Genomic DNA, 20,189 nt, shown 5'->3' on the forward strand with positions numbered 1-20,189 from the left:
AAAGAACAAATTAAACCAAACGTTTTGTTTCGTTTTACCTGCAGGCTTTCATATCTGACACCGCTACTAAAGCTAGTCTTCTTAATGTCACCTTTAGCTCGCCCGTAGCTATGCCACAATTAGCACCCACTTCACTAAGGAGAATTTGCTAACAATTAGCTTTGAGCGCTGAGAGCACTTTGAAATAGCAGCCCGGACAAAAAAAAGCTAAAACCTCATATTTTATTATTTGGAACCTGCTGTGAAACTCCTGTAAATCAGATCGGTGGAGAAAGCGGGTGAACCGTGCCAATAAAGCTTTCATTTTTCAAACATTAAAACTGGAAATCAGTAACCAAAAGGCCAGAGGAAAAAACTGAAGTGTTCAATAATTAATATATCACACACTTAAAAAACACAATACAGACTGTGCAGCAGTCAATACATCTATTAGGCTGTCATTTCTCAGAAGTGTAGTCTCAGTATCGATTGAAATAATGAAGGAAACCCATTGTTAGCGTGTCCATCAAAAGAGCTGGAGGATATCCCCCTCCTCACACTCACCATGTCAGTGCCCAAGTCGATGCAGAGGATGGTGACAGTTCCCAGGGGCAGCGGAACGCTAGCGATGATGAAGAGGAGGAAGGGCGAGATCTCTGGGATGTTACTGGTCAGCGTGTAGGCGATGGACTTCTTCAGGTTGTCGAAGATGAGACGACCTGAATTGATCAGAGAAACAAGGAAATATTATTTGTGGAGATTACTGCTATCAGGAGATGTAAACAGATTATGAACGAGATACTGCTTACATGACACAACGACAGAGCTTGAATATCGTCTTTCTCTCTTTCATGTTAATGGTTTTATTATGTTTGAGTGACTTTTCCAGACATGGTGAAATAAAAAACGATGACTGTCTGCTCTGTCAGCATATCCACTTTACTAATAGCTTTTTTTTTTTCTCCCTCTGACTTTATTAGCAGCCCGACTTTAGATTAAATTCCAGCCTCTTATGAGAAAACTTAAAGTTGAGGCTGGATTTTGTCAGAGCAGTTTTAAAATCAAGCCATTCAGGGCGACAATACACAGGCCTTAGTAAGCAAACTGGCACACAACATGGACATATTAGACTTTCATATCGTTGTTCTATAGATAAGACCAAGTCATTTTAAAGAAAGGCATAAAAATAGAGCATGTAAGTCCTTCTTGGACTGTCTTGATTTGTCCACTGTCCTTGATTTGTCCAACCTTAGGAATTTAGTGTAATTCTTCTGAATTTGAGTTTTTAGTATTTCTTACGAAAAACTTTTTCCAACAGGTTAAAATCTCATTATTGTACTTAAATTATGAAAATAAAGTTGGCACTTTTTTTCTTCTTTGTTGCATCCTGAGTTAAACATCTCATGCTAACTTTTTTTTTTAAAGGTTTATTTTGGGGCTTTTTATGCCTCTAATGTAGAGATAGGACAGTGGATAGAGTAAAAGGAGCCAAACGGATCGCACGCTCTAAAGACCACAGCCCGCCCCCCCGCACCATTTCAAAGGCTCCTTTAAATGGGTCCTTCCATCTGAAACCAATGAAGGATCCACTCTGTGCATAATTCATGACCCAACATATACCGAGATTCATTGTGCACCAGTTCAGACCAGCAGGTTGACTCTGAAATGGGCGAGTAAGTTATGGGAAAAGAAGGCTGGGTCCTTTTTAAGCCGGGTCCTTCGAAGGATGCCAGTCCTGAATTGAGACGCAGCTTTTATCAGCACTCATGAAATGTCTCTTATCCAATCAGTTAACTTTGTCGGAACTTATGTTGCATAATTCACTCAAGTGGTATGACAGAGAACCAAACTTCTGCGCCTACTCTTTATTCCGTTGACAGACTTTCCGTGATGGGTGAAATGTCGTTTCAAAGAGTAAATGTTCCTCAAGGTTGTGATTCGTAGATGCCAGTGAGCATGCATATCCCTTTAGGTTGTGAAGTTGAAACTTTGCGTCAATGCAAGAAAATCCTGCAGGGAAATGTGCCATTCTAGCATACTGAAAAAGGGAATGAGAATAAACACAATAAAAAATGCATAAATATCAGGAGGCATTTCAAAGATGGAGCAGTGGTTGCATTGCCCTCAAGCTGGATGTAAAGCTCCACATGTTCTCCAGGGCCTGAAAGTTGCCAACTTAATTTTCCCTGAATAATCTGCATGTGTTCTCGGGGTATTTCAGTTTGAGTAGGACGATTTCACATGGCAGCAACGTGCATTATGTGTTCACGTGAATGAGCGACAGTGTGCTCATCTGGTGGGATGGACTTACAGAAGAGGAAGATCTGCAAAGAGGAGGGCTGTGTTTGTCCAATTCTGGCATTTCCTCAGCTTTGAACAACAACAAACAACGGCCTGCTCTTTAAATATGGTGATGTCCTAATTACTTGTGTGACTGAAGTCTGACTCCAGTCCAAGTCTCTAGTCTACAGCTGTGCTTGATACTGTGTGAAATCGACCATAATAAAACTCATGCCACACTTTTAACTCGCTCAGAAATAATGACAAGTCTCTCTCTGTACATGACAAAGGAGCTTGGTGGCAGAACGTTTGAAATTTGGTGATTTTGACTCAAATTGCTCCTTTTTTCCCCTTTCAGCTTCTGTCTTTGCTTTTCATGTTTTACTTCCATTCTTCTGTCATTCAGTCTCTCTCTCTCTCTCTCTCTCTCTTTCTCTTTCTTTTCACCCACCCATACTTACCTTCTTCTACCCCGGTGACAATAGAGGCAAAGTTGTCGTCCAGTAGGATCATGTCAGCCGCCTGCTTGGACACGTCAGAGCCTGCGATCCCCATGGCAACGCCGATGTCGGCTTTCTTCAGGGCCGGGGAGTCGTTCACGCCGTCACCCGTCACAGCCACGATCGCCCCCTGCACCCGCGAGGAAGCAGCGAACAAAAAGTGTCAAGAAAAAAAAAAGAAAAGATAAGTACCGTGATTTAAGATTTTCTCCCTCGTCTTCCTTCTCTCTCCCCCTCCCCTTCTGTCTTAATAATGTCTTTTCAAAGCAGCTCGGGGGAGATTAAATGAAAAATGGAATTGAGTTGCAATCATTCAGTAACACGGAGGGAGAGTGAGTGAGCTGGGGTGAATTGTAGCATGACCTCAATATATGGAGATGTGTGCAAGTGAATGCACATTTATTTTCAACATTTTACACAAAACAGCTGAGCACGTACTTTAAAGCATAAAGATATAGAGTTTAATATTCTGCTGAAATATATTCTTATCATATACACACTCAACCAAATATTTGCAGTTGGACTTTCATTTCATACATGCACAAACGATGCATTCAGCTTTTCAACCACCTGCACTGCCAAATGGCTCTCTCTCCCTCTCTCTCTCTCCCCTACACAAACGCGCGCACACAAACACACACACACACACACACACACACACACACACACACACACACAAACACTATTCAACTCCACACTGTCATAAACAGACCCATTCACACATTCATCCAGACTTCATCATAAACACTCATACATGCTTACCTTCAACCATACATACACACACAGCTATTCAATTGTATTCTCTCAATAAGCCCACACACACTTTAACACACACACACACACAGCCATTGACCTGTCTCTGGCAGCCCTCCACTATGATGAGCTTCTGCTGTGGAGAGGTGCGAGCGAACACTATCTCAGTGTGGTTCCTCAGCAGGTCGTCCAGATACTCGGGGCTCATGTCCTTTAGGTCCGAGCCGTGCACCACACACGCTTTGGCATCTCTGGTGAAAATAAACCCGAGTACGTAAACACACATCAGTCACGCACAACCACAGTAAGGAGTCCAGGGGTACCAGGGTGCAATTATGCAAAGGGAAGTGTTGACATTTTCATTCTTTCTCCCCAGGTTTGTCTTCTCACACACAAACAAGCGCACTCATTTTATTGGCAGGAAACACTCACTTCTTCATGCTTACAGTCTTATAGGAACAGTTTGACATTTTGGGAAATATGCTTATTCACTTTTTTGTACAGAGTCAATCAATAACAAGCCCAACTTTTCAAAATGAGAATGGAGCCTGCCAGCTGCTGGCTCGTTTAGCTTAGCACAAACATTTGAAAAAGGAGAAACAGCTCGACTGGCTTTGTCAGAAGGAAACTAAAACCCCAAACCTCTAAAGCTTCATGAGTTATTTTGAGTTTTGTTTGATCTGTAAAATTAAACTCAATCAGGTGAACATTATTGCCTCCAATGGAAAATGTAGCTTTGGCAATAATGCTACATTTTCTAAATACAATAAATGACATCAAGAAAGTTTATGTTTCCAAAGTATTAGTCCAAATTAAACATGTTTAGAAAGGTGAATAATATATTGATTGTATGCTTGAAAACAATGAAAACAAAAATCCATTCAGCGACGATGACTGCCCACTCCTACTCAATTCATCTGAAGTTTTAATACCGATTGCAAACAGTGCAAAGAACAAGCAAAAACATGGCCTGGATATTCTTTACGGCTTAACTGATTAACCTCATGCTAAAGCAAAGCCTTGACAAAACAGACTTTTCCCCCAGAGGTTGTTTCAGAAGGCAGCTGCTGTGTCTGGGATACTCTTCACCTTACTTCTCTTTGTTGCCATTCAATAAAACTTTTCGACATTTCAGCGTCCTGAAACTTCTTCAATCCCGTCTACAGATAGAAAATCACACTTATCTAACGCTAGTATTATCATATGTACCTCCAAATGTTGAACTATCATTTTAACCTCACTTGCTCTCTTTATGCACAACTGAACTCACCTTGGGTTGACTTGGCTCCGAGGGATGTTTAGTCTCGCAGCGATATCTTCCACCGTCTCGTTGCCCTCAGAAATGATGCCCACACCTTTGGCGATGGCGTGAGCTGTGATTGGGTGGTCCCCGGTTACCATGATCACCTGAAAGCACACAAAAAAAGGTGCCATAAATCACAGGGGATTGTCACATTAAACGCCACTGTGTCTCAACTGCATGTTATGTGTGACAGAATGTGGAAATGGGAATCGAGGGTCTAAAAGTAATTTGAACGTATCATGTAGTTACATTAGACAGTAATGCTGCAAATCCTGGTTTTTGTTAAAATCAGGAAGTCAACTAAAAAAATCTTGTCTGAAGTGTCACCATGTACATAGGTACAATGGTTGTGAAGAAACTTGTCGAATTATGAAACAACATAATCATACTCTGTTTATGCTAAATGGTAGACCTTTCAAAAACACTTGCCGTCCCTTGTTCAACCCTTCAGAAATCAGAAACAGCTTGACAGTGACGCTGAACATGTTTTTCATTTCTCTTCCAGGCGGTTATACTTTTTTAATGTTTTATGCTTTGTTAGCGTGACTTCCATGATGCAATCATATTTTTTTAATCATCCTGACAGCTCTAACACAAGAATACAGTACAGTTGGTTTAATTGTGACAGAATGACTTTTTATATTTTTGAATCCAAAGGCAAAATAATAAAGTTAAAGTGAAACGGAAAGTACAGAATCTTTTTTTTTATTATTATTTTTTTTTTAGGCTGGATTTGTTTGAGAGTCTACATTTAGAAAGCTCCAAACCACATGTTAGCATGCTCTAATTCACACACACACACACACACACACACACACACACACACACACACACACACACACACATTCACACACTGAGGGTTGTGAATAATAGAAAACACTTTGACATGGAGAATGAAGGAGATCAAACTGTAAATTCCAATAAGAGGAAGAGTTTCCCTGCTTCAGCGAATGGTGACTCTGTGATACACACAGGAATCTCATGTATAGATAGCTGAATGTGGATTATTAGCCGGTGGTCACTGTGAATGTAGAATTACTCCATTGCTGCATCTGCATAAATCTCAAGGATTCTTTTCTGAACATCTGAAACATTGCATTCGAACATGACATGAAAAGTGACGTAATTATAAGTCATGTAGTGCGTTCTTGAAATCCCTAAAACCATTAGTATCAACTGCAGAGTACAGATTAAATGAGGACGTCTTGAAGGGAGTAGCCTTGTCTTTATAGCACCAAAGCCTTTGGACAAAGGATGCATATGGTGCAGAAAGATCAGAGCAAACTATGTTAAAGGTAATCAAAGTAACAGACCACGTGCTCTAGCTTCATCCTGAGCTCAGCGACACGATGACGAAACATAAAGGTTTGTCGCTGGTGTGTTCAATGTGTACTGTAAGTACTTCATTGTCTTCTTTTAGTACGAGCAGACAAAACTGTGCTGCACATAACTTCATATATCACACATGTCGAGTACCTCGACACAGCTTGTATCGTCTGCATAGAGGGGAATTCTCGCAAACATTTGGACCAGTTTAAAGAAGATTCAAAGACATATATTATATCGATAAATACATATATCACATATTTTAATAAATATTGGCCTAAAGAGAGAGGCCATGAAGATGTTTCACATTTGCCTATGTCTCTGTCTCTGATTGTCCCTCCAAAGCTCATACACACTTCAGTCATTACATAAACATGTAAAATAATGATTAACACTAATAAAAGGGAATTCATTCTAACAACACATGAAGGTGTAATTACTGATTAAAAGGTAACACCCGCCCACATTCCTTATTACACCTTTAATGAAACAGAAAATGTTTCAGTCCCAGTCAGGAAAAAAAAAAAAATCATGGTCCAATTTTGGTTAAAAAAACAACAACAATGGTGCCTTGTCAAAACAAAACTGATCCACAGCAGCTGAAACTCACGGAAAATAAACCTCAAATTCTATCAGACGTTCGATCAGTTTTACAGCCTATTTGAGCATATCTCCTCCATCCAGTTATTCACTTAAGCTATGATCATATCTCCACTCACTTCTCACTCTTTTTGTTCTTAAGCCAATTACAGTGTGTCTTTCAAAAAAAAAATCCAATATCAAAGGAAGCATGATAACTCCTGTAACTGAAATTAAATGTGCAAAATCCCATTTCCACATCAACCCCCGACTCACTCGGCTCATTATCTATTTCCATCTCTGTTGGAAGTTGTTTAACCTTCCTGCAGCCCAGCTTATTGCCAAACATCTGCTCTGCGTCTATTTGTAGCTCATTAAGATTTACAATTTGTGCTAAATGTACAAAATATTGCCTCAGTGTGTTTGATGGCCTTTTTTTCCCACAATGTTTACAATAACACATATCATCAGCAGCTTCCTTTGAGCAAGAGAGCCTCATTCACCCACCGATTATTATCTCTCACAGTCCCTAACTCAGTTATCATCTGGGCTTTGAAAAGGCATTTGACATGCAAATCCCTCCTCTAAAAAGCCTGCTACATGAAGCCCTTAGAAAAGGCTTTTCATGAACTACAATGAAGGTTGAGTCTGTGGAACCAATTACCTTGATGCCAGCAGAGCGGCATTTAGCCACTGCATCAGGCACAGCGGCACGCGGCGGATCAATCATGGAGATGAGACCCAGGAAGCAGAGCTGCTCTGTGGGGAAGTTCATGTCGTCGTCGTCGAAGGTGAATCCCCGGGGGAACTGCGATGAAGACAGATTTAGGTGGCAGAAACCTGCAAGAGAAGCGGGATCAGTGAGGCGAGTGTTCATAAAAGAATGACATGCGATATCTCCGCTTACACTGCTGCTTTAGTTGCTTTGACATCATCTGACAATATAACTGGCACTTAGTAAAACTAAAGTAGACCAGCTTTCCATGAACCTCCGTCAGAAATATCAAAGAGGATGCTGTAGCGTAGCTTTGTTTAGATATTTACAGTCAAACACTACACAGAGATACCAACAAAAGAGAGGTCTGAAGGCTCCTTAAGAAAGTGATCCCAAAGACTAGTTGTACTTTTTCATATCAGTTTCATTGATGACATTATTAAAGGTAAATACTCGCTTTCTAAATATGGTCTGAAAGGCGTGTGCTCTGCTTTCATACAACTGCACAAAAGGTATTTCCTACAGGCTGCAATGATCAACAGTATACACATCATTCTTAATATCGGGTGTAGATTGTGTTATTGCAGGTGCGAAACACAAATCTACCCCACCACTTTCATGAATTTATGATCCACAGCCCTTGAAAGATGTACTTTTTGAATCCCTACGGAGCAAAAGCACAAAACATAATGCTTGTAAGGAGAAGCCAGGCTCAGCCTAAAAGCAGAGAAACCATTCTTTGTCACGAAACTCCCGACACATCATCCTCATCACCCAAGGCATAAGTGAGGCTTAATAATTTACATGAACTCAGGAGCTTTACTCCAAAAAAGAAATGCCACTATTCCACATTTAACTGCTTGAAAAAAGTGACACCCACTCTCACAAAATGATGATGGCACATAATTATTACCTATGGCACTTTTTAAAAGAAGCAAGGTAACTTCTTTCTTTTTTTTTCCTCTTGGTTGACAAAACTATGGCATTTACAGAGTTTCGATGCAGAACACTTAACAGATATGGAAAGTTGAACTTCATCTAATGATTTTCTTTTCACTTAAAAATCTGTCTTTGGCATTTAGCGAGAAACGCTAAAATTTAGTGCAGAGTCCGACCTGAGTTAAATTAAAATCAATTTTGCAAACTCACAATCCATACAAGGTAAACCACCCATACTGCAACCAATTTGTGTTAAAATTGAGTTTGAAGCTCGAGTCCATCGCCTTTCTAGTTAATTCTGCAGTGCCGAAACCTGCAACAGCTGCAGTTCTGTGGGGACATTTGGCTTAACTACCCTGTTTTACCTAGCTGATTATAAAAGGTGAGAGCTTTGTTTTACAGCCTCTTCGTGCCTCCTTGTTCCCTAACAGGCTGATTAAACATGTTGGTGTGAAATGTACCGAGCACTCGCTCTCCCAGGCCTCCCAGCTCCATGTAGGCATTCTGGAAAGCCTCCTTCCAGTTGTCATCGAGTGGATGCTCCTGGCCATGGACCATAATGGTACTGCACCTGTAAAGCATTTGTCAGATTAAAAAATCAATCAGCGATATTGGCAGGTGTAGAGGTAATAACACAAGGTGGGTGAACTCTGAGACCCAGTTCAATCAAACTGCACCAACTGTGCTTTTAAAAGAAGCTTTGTTTGTGCTGGAATGTGCAGATAAGAGGATTTCAAAGACTCTCAGAATATGTTATACGACGCTTTATTGTTCATCGTTGCACAAAGACTTCACTTAGTCGGCCGCCGGGCTCGCTCGTTATATTTGATTCAAACCTAAATGTTAAAGTGAACTCAATGCTGGGTCAGATTTAAACCAATAATGGAGTGAGATTATTCTTTGATTAGGAATCAGGCCAAAATAGGCTTATGTATGTCAAGTTTGGGCACAGCATGTTGACCAGAGGTCTTGTTCAGGTGATTTTGTTGCATTGAGTAAGTGTATAGGGAAATCTCTCTTTTCATGGGTGCTGTTTGTGAATTGCTCTGCACCTACATGACATGCATATGAATAGATAGATAGATTTTTTTTAAAAAGGCGGCTTCACAGCACCTCAGTCTTACCCAAATATTATAAATTGGAGAATAATGCGCGTGTTGCTTCGCTAGTTATCCGTATTGGTTTTATTTTGAAGGTTCCAGTTTTGGCTTACTGATACAGTGTGAAAGAAAAAAAAAGGATAAGATGATTTATTTACTTGTAATAGTGTTACAGTGTATTTCATGTGAGCTCTCAAAGGTAGCCCTGGGGTGGACACTTCACTGGACTTCACTGATCATAATTCACGGCACTTGAAATTGACGTGACATTTCAGTTTTCCAGTTTTTGACTCGACAAATAAAGACGTTATTACAAAATACTCCATAAAAAAATGTATGTGAATCAGACTGAACCATTATATTTCAGATAAATGCAGAAGCATCAGCTGGGAAAGAAACGTCATTATTTAAGAGATAATAAACTCTTTAGGATAATCTATCAGCAGTCTGTATAGTTGTGCGAAAACACACTTACAAACCCAGTTGTTGCTTTTTTTAGTTTATTTTTGTTTTAAGGCGCTGATTATTTTCATGGCTATCGGGCTAATGACGTTTTGAGCAAGCAGGAGTTTCACCAGCAGATTAATAAAACACATTTGGTGCTCCAGTGAGTAAACATGTCTCACTCAAATTAACATTTACTGTGTCATAGTGATGAAAGAGTGCATCAACAGCGTGGCGAACTGAAACCTTGAACAGCTTCTCATAGTTTCCATTTGCTCCAACGTGTTTCAGATACAGAACAATATTTGTAACGAGGATCAGTTCAAGTTGGTTGGAGTCTTTTTTATGGGATTTCATAAGATCAACAAACACGTAGATATAACATCAGTCTCCGAGGAGGGTTTTGTTTTCACGAAAAGAAATGAATAGTTAAATGAAAAACAAGTAAACACGCTGTGCAGCCGTATACTTGTGAGACACATAATCGATTCATTATTGATCAACCAACCTGTCTAAGATTCTCTCTGGAGCTCCCTTCATGACCAGAATATGACCAGAGGGATTGTCCTCCGCTTCATGGACAGAGAGCTTAAAAAAAAAGAGAGAGAGAGAAGAGAGGTAAGGATTTAACAGGAAAGGATTGATTTTCAAGCAACACTTTCAGTTTCCTGCTCGTCTTAAAAAGTGTGCTGCTGCAGTAAGAAAAAGGCTCTTGCAGCTTTGTAATACTCAACTTTAGATTTCAGGTTAACAGCCAACACTCATCTTTTAGTGTCACATACGGATGGAGAAAAAAAAAAACCTGGATGCTAACATGACCGAGTGCACCATGCAAGTCATATGTATTCCCTGTGTTGGAGTATTCATTCACACTCTCACATGTATTCATGTGGTGTCACACCTCGGCTCTTCTCCTCCCACTAACAAAACACACACACACACACACACACACACACACACACACACACACACGCATGCTACCTCAGGTAATTTGTATCAGAGTCACAGCATATCTAATCTCAGAAAACCAGAACACAATTGCTTCCCCCCCCCCCACACTCTCAACACAGACGTTCCTATTTAAAGTCAGGGAACAGGTGCAAGAGAACTCCTTTGTTTGCTTGTACATCACTGTTGGGTTATTCATTTGCTGGTTCAATTCTCCAGACTGAGAGGGATTGACTGGGTGTGGAAAATCAGAAACACTCCTCTCTGCATTAATTGCCGCGCTGCCCTTGACTAAGGTGTTATATATCTCGCCGTGTTCCCTCGCTCTTGGTTCAATACCAACGTTTCATTTTTGCCGTGTTGCTGTCAACTCCTACAGGAATTTACAAAGCTTAACTTCACACCTTTTAGAAGAGCCTCTTGTAAAATATAGAGTGCGATAAAAAAACGAGTAATGCCACCCAGGAAACTGCTCACTTTTCTTTCGTCTTTGTTGCTGTTTATGTTGTGCGTATTTTCTGCTCTAATATCGTCATAAAGGTAAAAGAAAGAATTTTCAAATTCTGATGATGTCTCAAATTGAATCCCTGTTTATTGAAGAGCCTTTTTAAAAGTATTTACAGACAGCAGCTCCTCTTGTCTTACTCCATCCAAAGCTCTTCATCAGCGTGAGTTGCATCATTTTCTTTGGCTGCAGTGAGGAAGTACAAAGACTCACATTTCCCTAAAATGTCTCAGCCTGGCTGTAAACATCTCTGACAGAGGAAATGCTCGTCTAGCAACACAACATCCAACCAAAATGAACAATGCGACTGCTTCCAGACAGTGTAGTGTTTGCAGCCTGCCGGGAACTTTCCAAGTTTGAATGTGTAAGCAGTGGTGATGAAAAGCAGGGTGTCGTTAAAGAGCGTGCATATTTAAGCTGCCTTCTCCAGATGAAAAGGTTAAAAATGAATATGCATGATACACTCAAAACAAGCGGGAAAAAGAAAAGAAATCAGCTTATAGTGCACAGACAGAGTTATAAAACAGTTTGATATATAAATGAAAGATGTATTTTCCACTCAAGATATTAACAGTAATTGTATGTGCAGAGTCTCTGGATACATTTCCTCTGTTTTTTGTTGTTTTTAGATTTAAACATTCAGACTTGGAATCCACAATTAACATGAAAAGGACTAAAAAAAAAACCTTTTGATTTCGTTACACTCGAGAACTGGAAACATCCTTTCACCTTTATTCCCATAAAAGTTGCTCGAGAATCTAAAAATGTTCATCTTAATCATCCCGATGCAGCAAATAGCTTCCGTGTGGCGGAGCCGATATAGCAGGCGAAGTAGCCTTTCAGCCCATTTCTAACTCTAATGTACTATGTTGAGGAAAACAGATCTTTTGAATAAGAGCTATTTGGACATTCATAATAAGATGTTAATGCTCTTAACAAAATTTCCACTTTTACAAAATTGGAAAAAAGGAAGAAGTTTCTGTGGGCTTTACTTGGTTTTGGCATTCAGAGCCTGGTTCACTTAATGAGAACATTGTTGTTGACAAAGATGAAGGTTCAGCACAAACGTCTGCAGCACAGAGTTACACAGAGGTAAATCTGTTTGTTCCAGTTATGCTTTGAAACAAAAATGTTGAAAAATAAGTATGGCTTTCAAATGACTTTTTCAAAAAAATTACACTGTGATTAAAGACTGAAATTTAACTGTGCTCACATTTTGAGTCACGTCACGTTATCATTTCCATCAACATGTTTTTCTGTTATGCTTTTGTTCTGTTCTTTAGCACTGTCTAAATCTTAGAGAACTTTACTCCCTGTTTGGATACCTGCTTTTATTTTGAAAGGCCATAAGGAACCTGCTGGAGACCAAAGGTTACAACATTAACTAAACCACGGGGAAAAGGATCTGCAGAAGACACAACAGAGTTTGTTAAAGTAAACTGAGCTGTGGATGAGCTATACAGTGTGAATTTCTTTTCTGATTTTGTTCTTTACTTGTGACGTTTATTTAAGATTATTTGAACAAGACAATAAAAAAAATCCTCCTGCTCTCTTTTAACAGATAAACATGAATATTCAATATGCGCAGTGTAAAATGTAAACAGGCTGTTTGGCACCTAATCGGCAGCAGTGGTGTCAGGCATAAATATTTACTAAAATATGTCCATCTTCATGCTGATGACCTTTTTTTTTTTTTGCAGGTTTTTTGCAGCTTATAAAGAGACTTCTTTGTGTCAGTCCTTTTTTATAGAAACTCCTCAAAGGAGGCTGAACTTATTGGTTGTAAAATGGTGTTTTTTAACAGTGGAACCTCCAACAAAAGCCCCGGTGTAACCTTGCCATCCCGTGCAGTACCTGGTACTTGTTGGTGGAGTTGAAGGGGATCTCCAACACTTTGGGGTTCCTGGCTCTCATCCCACGGACACTCCCACAGCACAGCTCGATGCATTTCAACAGAGCCGACTCTGACGCATCCCCTGCTGTCTCCCTCTGGGGAAGCACACACACACAGACCCACATTAGCACAGTCACTCACACATGCATATTAAGAAGGTGGTGTAGTGTGTCTCACTGCATTTGTTTATCACTCCGCTGTGGGAGGAGGCTCCGACGGTTTTAAGCTGCATCTCGAAGTCGTTGTTGTTTTTAAACTTCCATGAGGTTGTTATTAATGATGCAGTTAGCTGAGCATCGTCTTCATCACAGACGCTTGTAGTTCGAGTTGAAGGTACGGTATTAAAACGTCACTTGTGTCTGATTTCTCTTCAAAGTTGTTTGCAGAGAAGCCTTTGTTTTTAATAAGGAGCAGGCATAATTTAATAATCAATACGTGTAATCTTGTTTTTAGTACATTGGAACAAACAACTTGTAAAAATCTGTTGTGCACACTCCTCAGATTTTATTTTTTCTCCAATTTGCATAAAATCTTTTTAACATCCAGAAAAACCTCCAAGAGTATGAAAGTGTGGAATAATTGCACATGCAGACATCTAAACACAGAGCTGCTGTGTAAAGCTAAGAATTGATTTATCCCCTTTTCAGATGCACATTCTTGATATTTGTTTTGGAGTTTTTCTGCTTCCTTCAGCTTGCGTGTCAGAGTGAGTCGTTTGGCGCTCGAATATTTCAGGAGAATATCAACCTGCGAAATCCTCCCTCGATGAAAATCCTCTAATAACCACAGCAATCCCTCCTAGTGTTGGCGGCAATTTATTAAAATCCAATCTGAACTGATTGACCTGGCGCCAACAGGGGCCGAAACCAAGAAAAGAGATTTCTCTTTGTTCCTGTTTATTCATTCATGAACAGCCGCAAAACAAGGACGCAAGCGCTCTGCGAGATTTGTCCTTGTTTGTGCCTTTTTTCATGAATGAGTAAATAGACCAAGGAAATTCCATTTCTCTGTTTTTCCCGGGTGCAGATGGGGGACTTGTTGTTGTAATGGTAGTGCAGCTCGGGCCTTGACTGCTGTGTTTGAGTGCTGTGGGGAGACATGGCTGTTGCTTAATGCAGGGAGGTAGGCAGGGCAGCTGGAGGGGCGGGGAGGCAGCGGTGGCAGGGAGCGCTCTCACCGGACTCACGGAGCTGTAATCCCTGTCGCTGTGAGCCACACAGAGAATTTCCTTCAGGTCAGTGTAGCACAGGTTGCAGGCTGGTTTGAACAACACTGGGATATTATTGACTCGCAGACCGAGCGGCGTGCGTGCATGTGTGTGTATGTTTGTGTAGCAGTGAGGTTGAGTCATTTCCAGTGGTGCATTGGATTATCCTCAGCGTGCTTGTGTTGATGTGTGAGAGGGAGGTTAAGCGTGTAAACCAGTGTGAGTGTCAAGAGGTATTCGACAAACTGTTTTTACAGGTTGTTGGTTTTTTTTTAACCTGTTGGTACCGTGTGTGTGAAGCTCGACGGGCCACATCATCCAAAACACATATATTTACTCAACAAGGGCCTTGAACTTGACACGAGTTTATCTGTGTTATTCTACTGGAGCAATCTCATGTCACCACGACAACAGACGAGATACTTTGCCTCACTTTTCACACACTCACACTCTGACACACCACCACCTGTAAACGCCATTTTATTCTACTCTCCTTGAATGGGAGATGCGGAGGGCGAATCACTCTCTCACTTTAGCTGTTATGGCTTTTTCCTCTCCCATTTTAAGTCTCTGTGTGTGTGTGTGTGTGTGTGTGTGTGTGTGTGTTATTTCGTGTACATGCATGTGTACTCCAGAAACCTCTGAAATTCAAGTTTTTTTCAAATGTGATGCAACTTTGTGGAAATACAGCAGCTGTTGTGTCGGAGACTAGCTGACGACTGGAGGTGAAACCTCGCGACGTATTGACATCCGTTGTGCCACGACGCCTCGGCACATCCTACATTACATGTTCCTCAGAATCTGAATGAATGTTTCAAGAGTTTCAGCCTCGTCTGAGTAACCCTGAATCCTCTCCCAGCTGAAGAGTTTGACTTGGCTCACTTCCTCTGTTGTTGTCTGAAATAGAGTGCTCGGAGATCATGTGAGTGGGTTGATTATTTTACACTCCCGTGATTGTCATGGCAGTCTATGACATCTGAGGTGACTGATATTGTGTTTTGAGCATAGCATATGACAGCTACAGATGCTACATCCTTTGAAAAACATTATTATAAAATATGCATGCATTTTCTTCACCTAACTTTTAAACTAGTTCAAAAACACCAAATCAGTGAATTTACATCAAAGTACCATCCTGTCAGGGCATAAAACGAACCGCAGAAGCATTGTGTCTCTACAGATGAGTCAGGAGAAGCTTTAAGGCGTGAGCTTCCCTTAAATAAATGTTTGTCAAATCTCGGTCGGTCTCTAAAGTATTGACACACTGCTATTTCAAATTGTATAAAATTCAGGCTATTGATGTATGATTCACGAATGAGAGTGATTCATCACTAATTAACTTTAAAGCCCCTGTGAGGAGATTCGAGCTGGTTATGAAACAGTCTGAAATTAATCGTGACGCCACTATATGACCTATAAAATAAAACGAGACCATAAAAAGGGAAGATTGATATTTTTTTTCTATAAAGTTATTTTTAATGTCACCTACCCCACGTAGGTGTCAGACAAGACGATTAACAGCATGCTGAAGAAACAGACTTTTCTTTGACGAACATTCACATCAAGTGACACGTATGACTGCGGTATGAAAGTAGGGGGAGATTTTCAGGGTCAGGACGCACTCTGTACGCATTAATAGGACAAGATAGACAAAGAGGGATGAGAGAAACGACTTTTTTTCACCGGGAGGCGACAAAATTAACAAAAAGCAAAAGTTCCTCACAGGAGCTTTAATAAAGATACCAGACGTTATTTACGTCTCGATGAAAGCATAATGGCACACTATCAAAAACTTCACTCTCTTTAAAAAAAACAAAAAAAGTTTCATTATTTTTTTATCCGAAATGTCAATCATTACCTCTGTGTCAGGAGCTATATGCTACAATAACTGTATATCAAGTTTTAACTTAGTGTCTTACAGTCACTATATTGCTCACTGCTATATTGACTGTCTTGGATCCCTTGTGTGTAGCTCGTGTTGTCATCAGCAGTCTGTCGAAGCGTGACCCTTGTATTTCATGTTTTAATTGTACTGATAAATGACTCTGCTCATTTGTATGTGATGGCTTACTTCTGTTAATGAGCCTTGATTTCCTGTTAACAGCCTTCAGTACTCCAGGATATTGTACATCACTCAGCAGACAGTACCGTGACCTGCTGAGCTCGGCCATGTTGCATCATACTTTCAGGTGTGATATTACAGAGACAAGAGTCCCACTCGCTCTCTGAGCCACCATTGAATGCTATAAGATCACTGATAGGGGCAGTTTATTGTGTTTATTAAGGTAAATGTTTTGATGGTTGGAGGAGGGAGCTGAAGGATGAATGAGGTACGTCTGAAGAGAGCCTTTAACCCCTTCACGCCTGAATTTGTTTCCAAGTATTACAACATTTTTTTCAGGTGTTTCTGCTTTCAAGTAGATGCTAAATTAAGTTGAGAATGTTTATTTGAAAATAGCACATAAATAGATATTACATAAAAATAGCACATCAAACAGATGTTGTTCTGTCTCCGACTGGTCCTATGACACACTAACGCTTGCAAACATTTCCGAGGTCTGTATTGAAAGTGCATCAAGCGGCAGTGGAGGAATACGGACGCTATTTTGGCTGCATTTGGCGCGGCGTCAAGGGGTTAAGATAACCTCTGTTGTTGAGGTGAGACGGGGTATGGTGGGGGTTAATGGTCACTGACCAGGGAGGTAAACTAGGGGTTTATTATTTGGTTGTGTTTAATGTACATGTATGCAGTGTATGCAGGTTTACTTGTGAGTTTACACAAACAAGGATATATATGATGCACATAAATTGTTCATGAAAAATTAACTACTCGCACAAATGCTCCTAGTTAGGATGTGTATTTATTTTCAATGAGAGTTAATATTATAATGTTTAACATTGTGTGCAATGAGCTTTCAGTGTAATTACTTTAAGAATAAACCTTTCAGCACACGCTCTGTTAAGTGGATAAAGAGTTGTTCCCTAAAAGAAGATCTCTGCTCCTGCTGCCTATTGGTCTACACAGTTGGGTAGTGGGTGCTCATAGGGGTCATGTGATTGGTGGAAGTATCAGTGATGTCACTACCTGCTTCGCTTGCATGTGGCCGTTGAAGGTGACTGTATTGTTTGGCCTCGAGTGGTGCATTATGTCATTGATCATTATAATTGGGATTTTTATTTTTTATTTTGATACCATCGAAAGCTATGCTACTCGAGCTGAGCTCACTGCTGTGAAGGAATATGTCACCTCAGTGTAAAGGAATGTGTTTTAATTGTTTTTTTGGGTTGTGGGGAAATTAGCTCTCCTGGACTGTGACTGCAAAGACAACGCTAATCAGGAGGATAATGTGTTGAGCTGTTTTAGCATAATCAAATATAACGTTTCTCCTATTAATAAAGGAGTATCGTTTCATGGAATTAGCGCTGCATTATGGCCTGAATTCTTCTTCCACATCTGCTTATTCTTGAGTGACAGCTGGACTGACACTGTCCCGGCGCTGTTAACTTCACCCTACCGGCAAACCGTGGAGGCCGAATCATGTCTTATGAATAATGTGCATGCATTATATCATCCTAATGTAAAAAGGCCTGCTCATAACATCCTTGGATTAAAACTAAACCTGCTATACCCCGCTGCCTAAGAGGGCAGAGATAATTCATGAGACTGAAGCAGCAGTGCATTGGTTTGTAAAGGTAGTTGCAGTGTCTCTCCAGTGTGTGTGTGTGTGTGTGTGTGTGTGTGTGTGTGTGTGTGTGTGTGTGTGTGTGTGTGTGTGCGTGGCGTAGGAATATACCATCACGATGGGGAACTCCTCCTGTCCGGCCCTGAAATCAGCTCTGTTGCACAGACCGGCCACTCGAGACAGAGCAGTCCAAGTAGCAGAGCTCTTGTCAAAACCCAAACCTGGGAGAATAGAAGGGGGAGCTGTGTAAGACTTTTTTTTTTTTTTTTAAAGTAGGGCTCATGCAGTATTTATGCTTCAGACTGAACTTTCGGTTCAAGGAGTAGCACAGGATATTGTAGCTAAACAACACAGGTCAGTTAAGTTGAGCGATCTCTATTTTTTCCTCGACAAAAGTGATTTGTCAGTGCTCCAGTCTTGAAAAACAACATTCATTTTTTACAAGAGTGTCTGGAAAAAATTGAAGCTGTTTGGAAACTTCCTGCATCAAAATTTCATTCCTTCCTCCACCTAAATCGAACTGAAAATGACCCTTCAGTCCTCTGCAGTCGCCTGCATTCATTTTTGATTTTTTTCTTCCTCGAGTCTCTTGAGCGGTCACTGTCCCTGTTATTGTGCAAGCAGAATACCGAAGCGGAAACTGTGGCTGTAGTTGTTGAACTTGACAAAGCAAAAGAGCAGAAAGCTGAAAAACCTGCAAAAAACAATATGGTCTGTTCGTCTGAAAAATGAATACACAGTGTTTCCTCAACCACCTTCACTGTTTCTGCTCTACTGCTTTTTCTCAGCCCTGTTGGCTATTCATTGTAAGATTTCCCAATCGTCTGAGTCAACACTCATTGGTATGCATAGAGCACCTGTTACTTTAGCTTCCAAACCTTTTTATTATTGCAAACAGCTTCTTTGAATTTTGGCTCCATTCGTCGCTGTTTGGAGTGACACATGGATCTGATTGGTTCTGCAGCAGCGTTCTGACGGGGGAACTCTGGGAAAAGACACGTTTGTGTCTGAGGGTTGTTCTGCCCTCACATACTGCTGCTCATTCAATCCGAGCGCTAGCGCGGGCAGCAGTGTCGGTTGGCGGCGCGAACATTGGACAGATGAATTTCAGCAGGTGGTCACACTCCCACTTCTGCGTTCCCACACTCTCTCTATCTTCTCTTTCTATCTCTCACTCTCTCCTCCTCTCTTTGCTTCCGTCCCTTCCTCTCTCTCTTTTCATCCCACCCTCTCTCTCTCTCTCTCTCTTTATGTCTCACCAGTCTGGTCCTCTGTGGTGTCGGCCTCGTGGATCTGGTTGTCGAACCACATGTGGGCCACGGTCATGCGGTTCTGGGTCAGCGTGCCCGTCTTGTCGGAGCAGATGGTGGAGGTGGAGCCGAGAGTCTCTACGGCCTCCAGGTTCTTTACCAGGCAGTTCTTCTTGGCCATTCGCTTGGCAGTGAGAGTCAGACACACCTGTGAGGACGGTGGGAGGTGATGGGGGGAGGGGGGGAGGAAGGAGGAGAAGCAAGGATGGATGATTGTTAGTCAACGAGGGGAGAGAGCATGTGTACGCACCGGTGCGTTCAAGTGTTTGTGCATGAGAAACCATGCGTGGTCCAGATGCCTTAAGCGTTTGAGTGAGTTAGTGTGTGTGCATGTATGAGTGTATTTTGGTTGACTGGTTAACAGCAGGTGCACAGACACATAAAAATACGATGAATAGACATATTCCATATGTTGTAAAAAAAAAACACATCAACACACATTCTACCGCTTTGACTGTATTACTCACACGACATCAGACGCAGTACAAACAAACATTCCCACACGCTGCTCCTGGTGTGCTTAAAGCAAAAGCAACTAGAGAAACCAGTCAGTGGAAGTTAATTTATTTCCTGGGACCAGTGAAATGTCGACTGATGGCATTTCAAACGCCAACTGGCATGCTTCTCGGCTAACGCGTTGTTTATTGTTGCAGAGAAAGTTAGACGCACTTCCACTTCTACGGTGAGTAATAAATCACCTGCTTAGCTGTGTACCGCAGCATCA

General features: G+C 41.0%; 1 protein-coding gene across 1 annotated transcript in view; it reads right to left on the reverse strand.

Moving 5' to 3' along the window:
* atp1a2a (ATPase Na+/K+ transporting subunit alpha 2a) overlaps positions 1-20,189 on the reverse strand; it is a 44,128-nt gene that overhangs the window by 9,299 nt on the left and 14,640 nt on the right. Inside the window, exons 9-18 of the mRNA XM_079347859.1 lie at positions 19,415-19,613; positions 18,267-18,376; positions 13,226-13,360; positions 10,427-10,506; positions 8,836-8,945; positions 7,385-7,560; positions 4,783-4,919; positions 3,613-3,763; positions 2,721-2,889; positions 544-698 (exon numbers count right to left, since the gene is read on the reverse strand). Of these exons, the coding sequence (XP_079203985.1) occupies positions 544-698; positions 2,721-2,889; positions 3,613-3,763; positions 4,783-4,919; positions 7,385-7,560; positions 8,836-8,945; positions 10,427-10,506; positions 13,226-13,360; positions 18,267-18,376; positions 19,415-19,613 (1,422 nt within the window). The remainder of the gene's footprint in view (positions 1-543; positions 699-2,720; positions 2,890-3,612; positions 3,764-4,782; positions 4,920-7,384; positions 7,561-8,835; positions 8,946-10,426; positions 10,507-13,225; positions 13,361-18,266; positions 18,377-19,414; positions 19,614-20,189) is intronic.

The sequence above is a fragment of the Symphodus melops genome (genome assembly GCF_947650265.1).
Source record: "Symphodus melops genome assembly, chromosome: 7".
Classification (NCBI taxonomy): domain Eukaryota; kingdom Metazoa; phylum Chordata; class Actinopteri; order Labriformes; family Labridae; genus Symphodus; species Symphodus melops.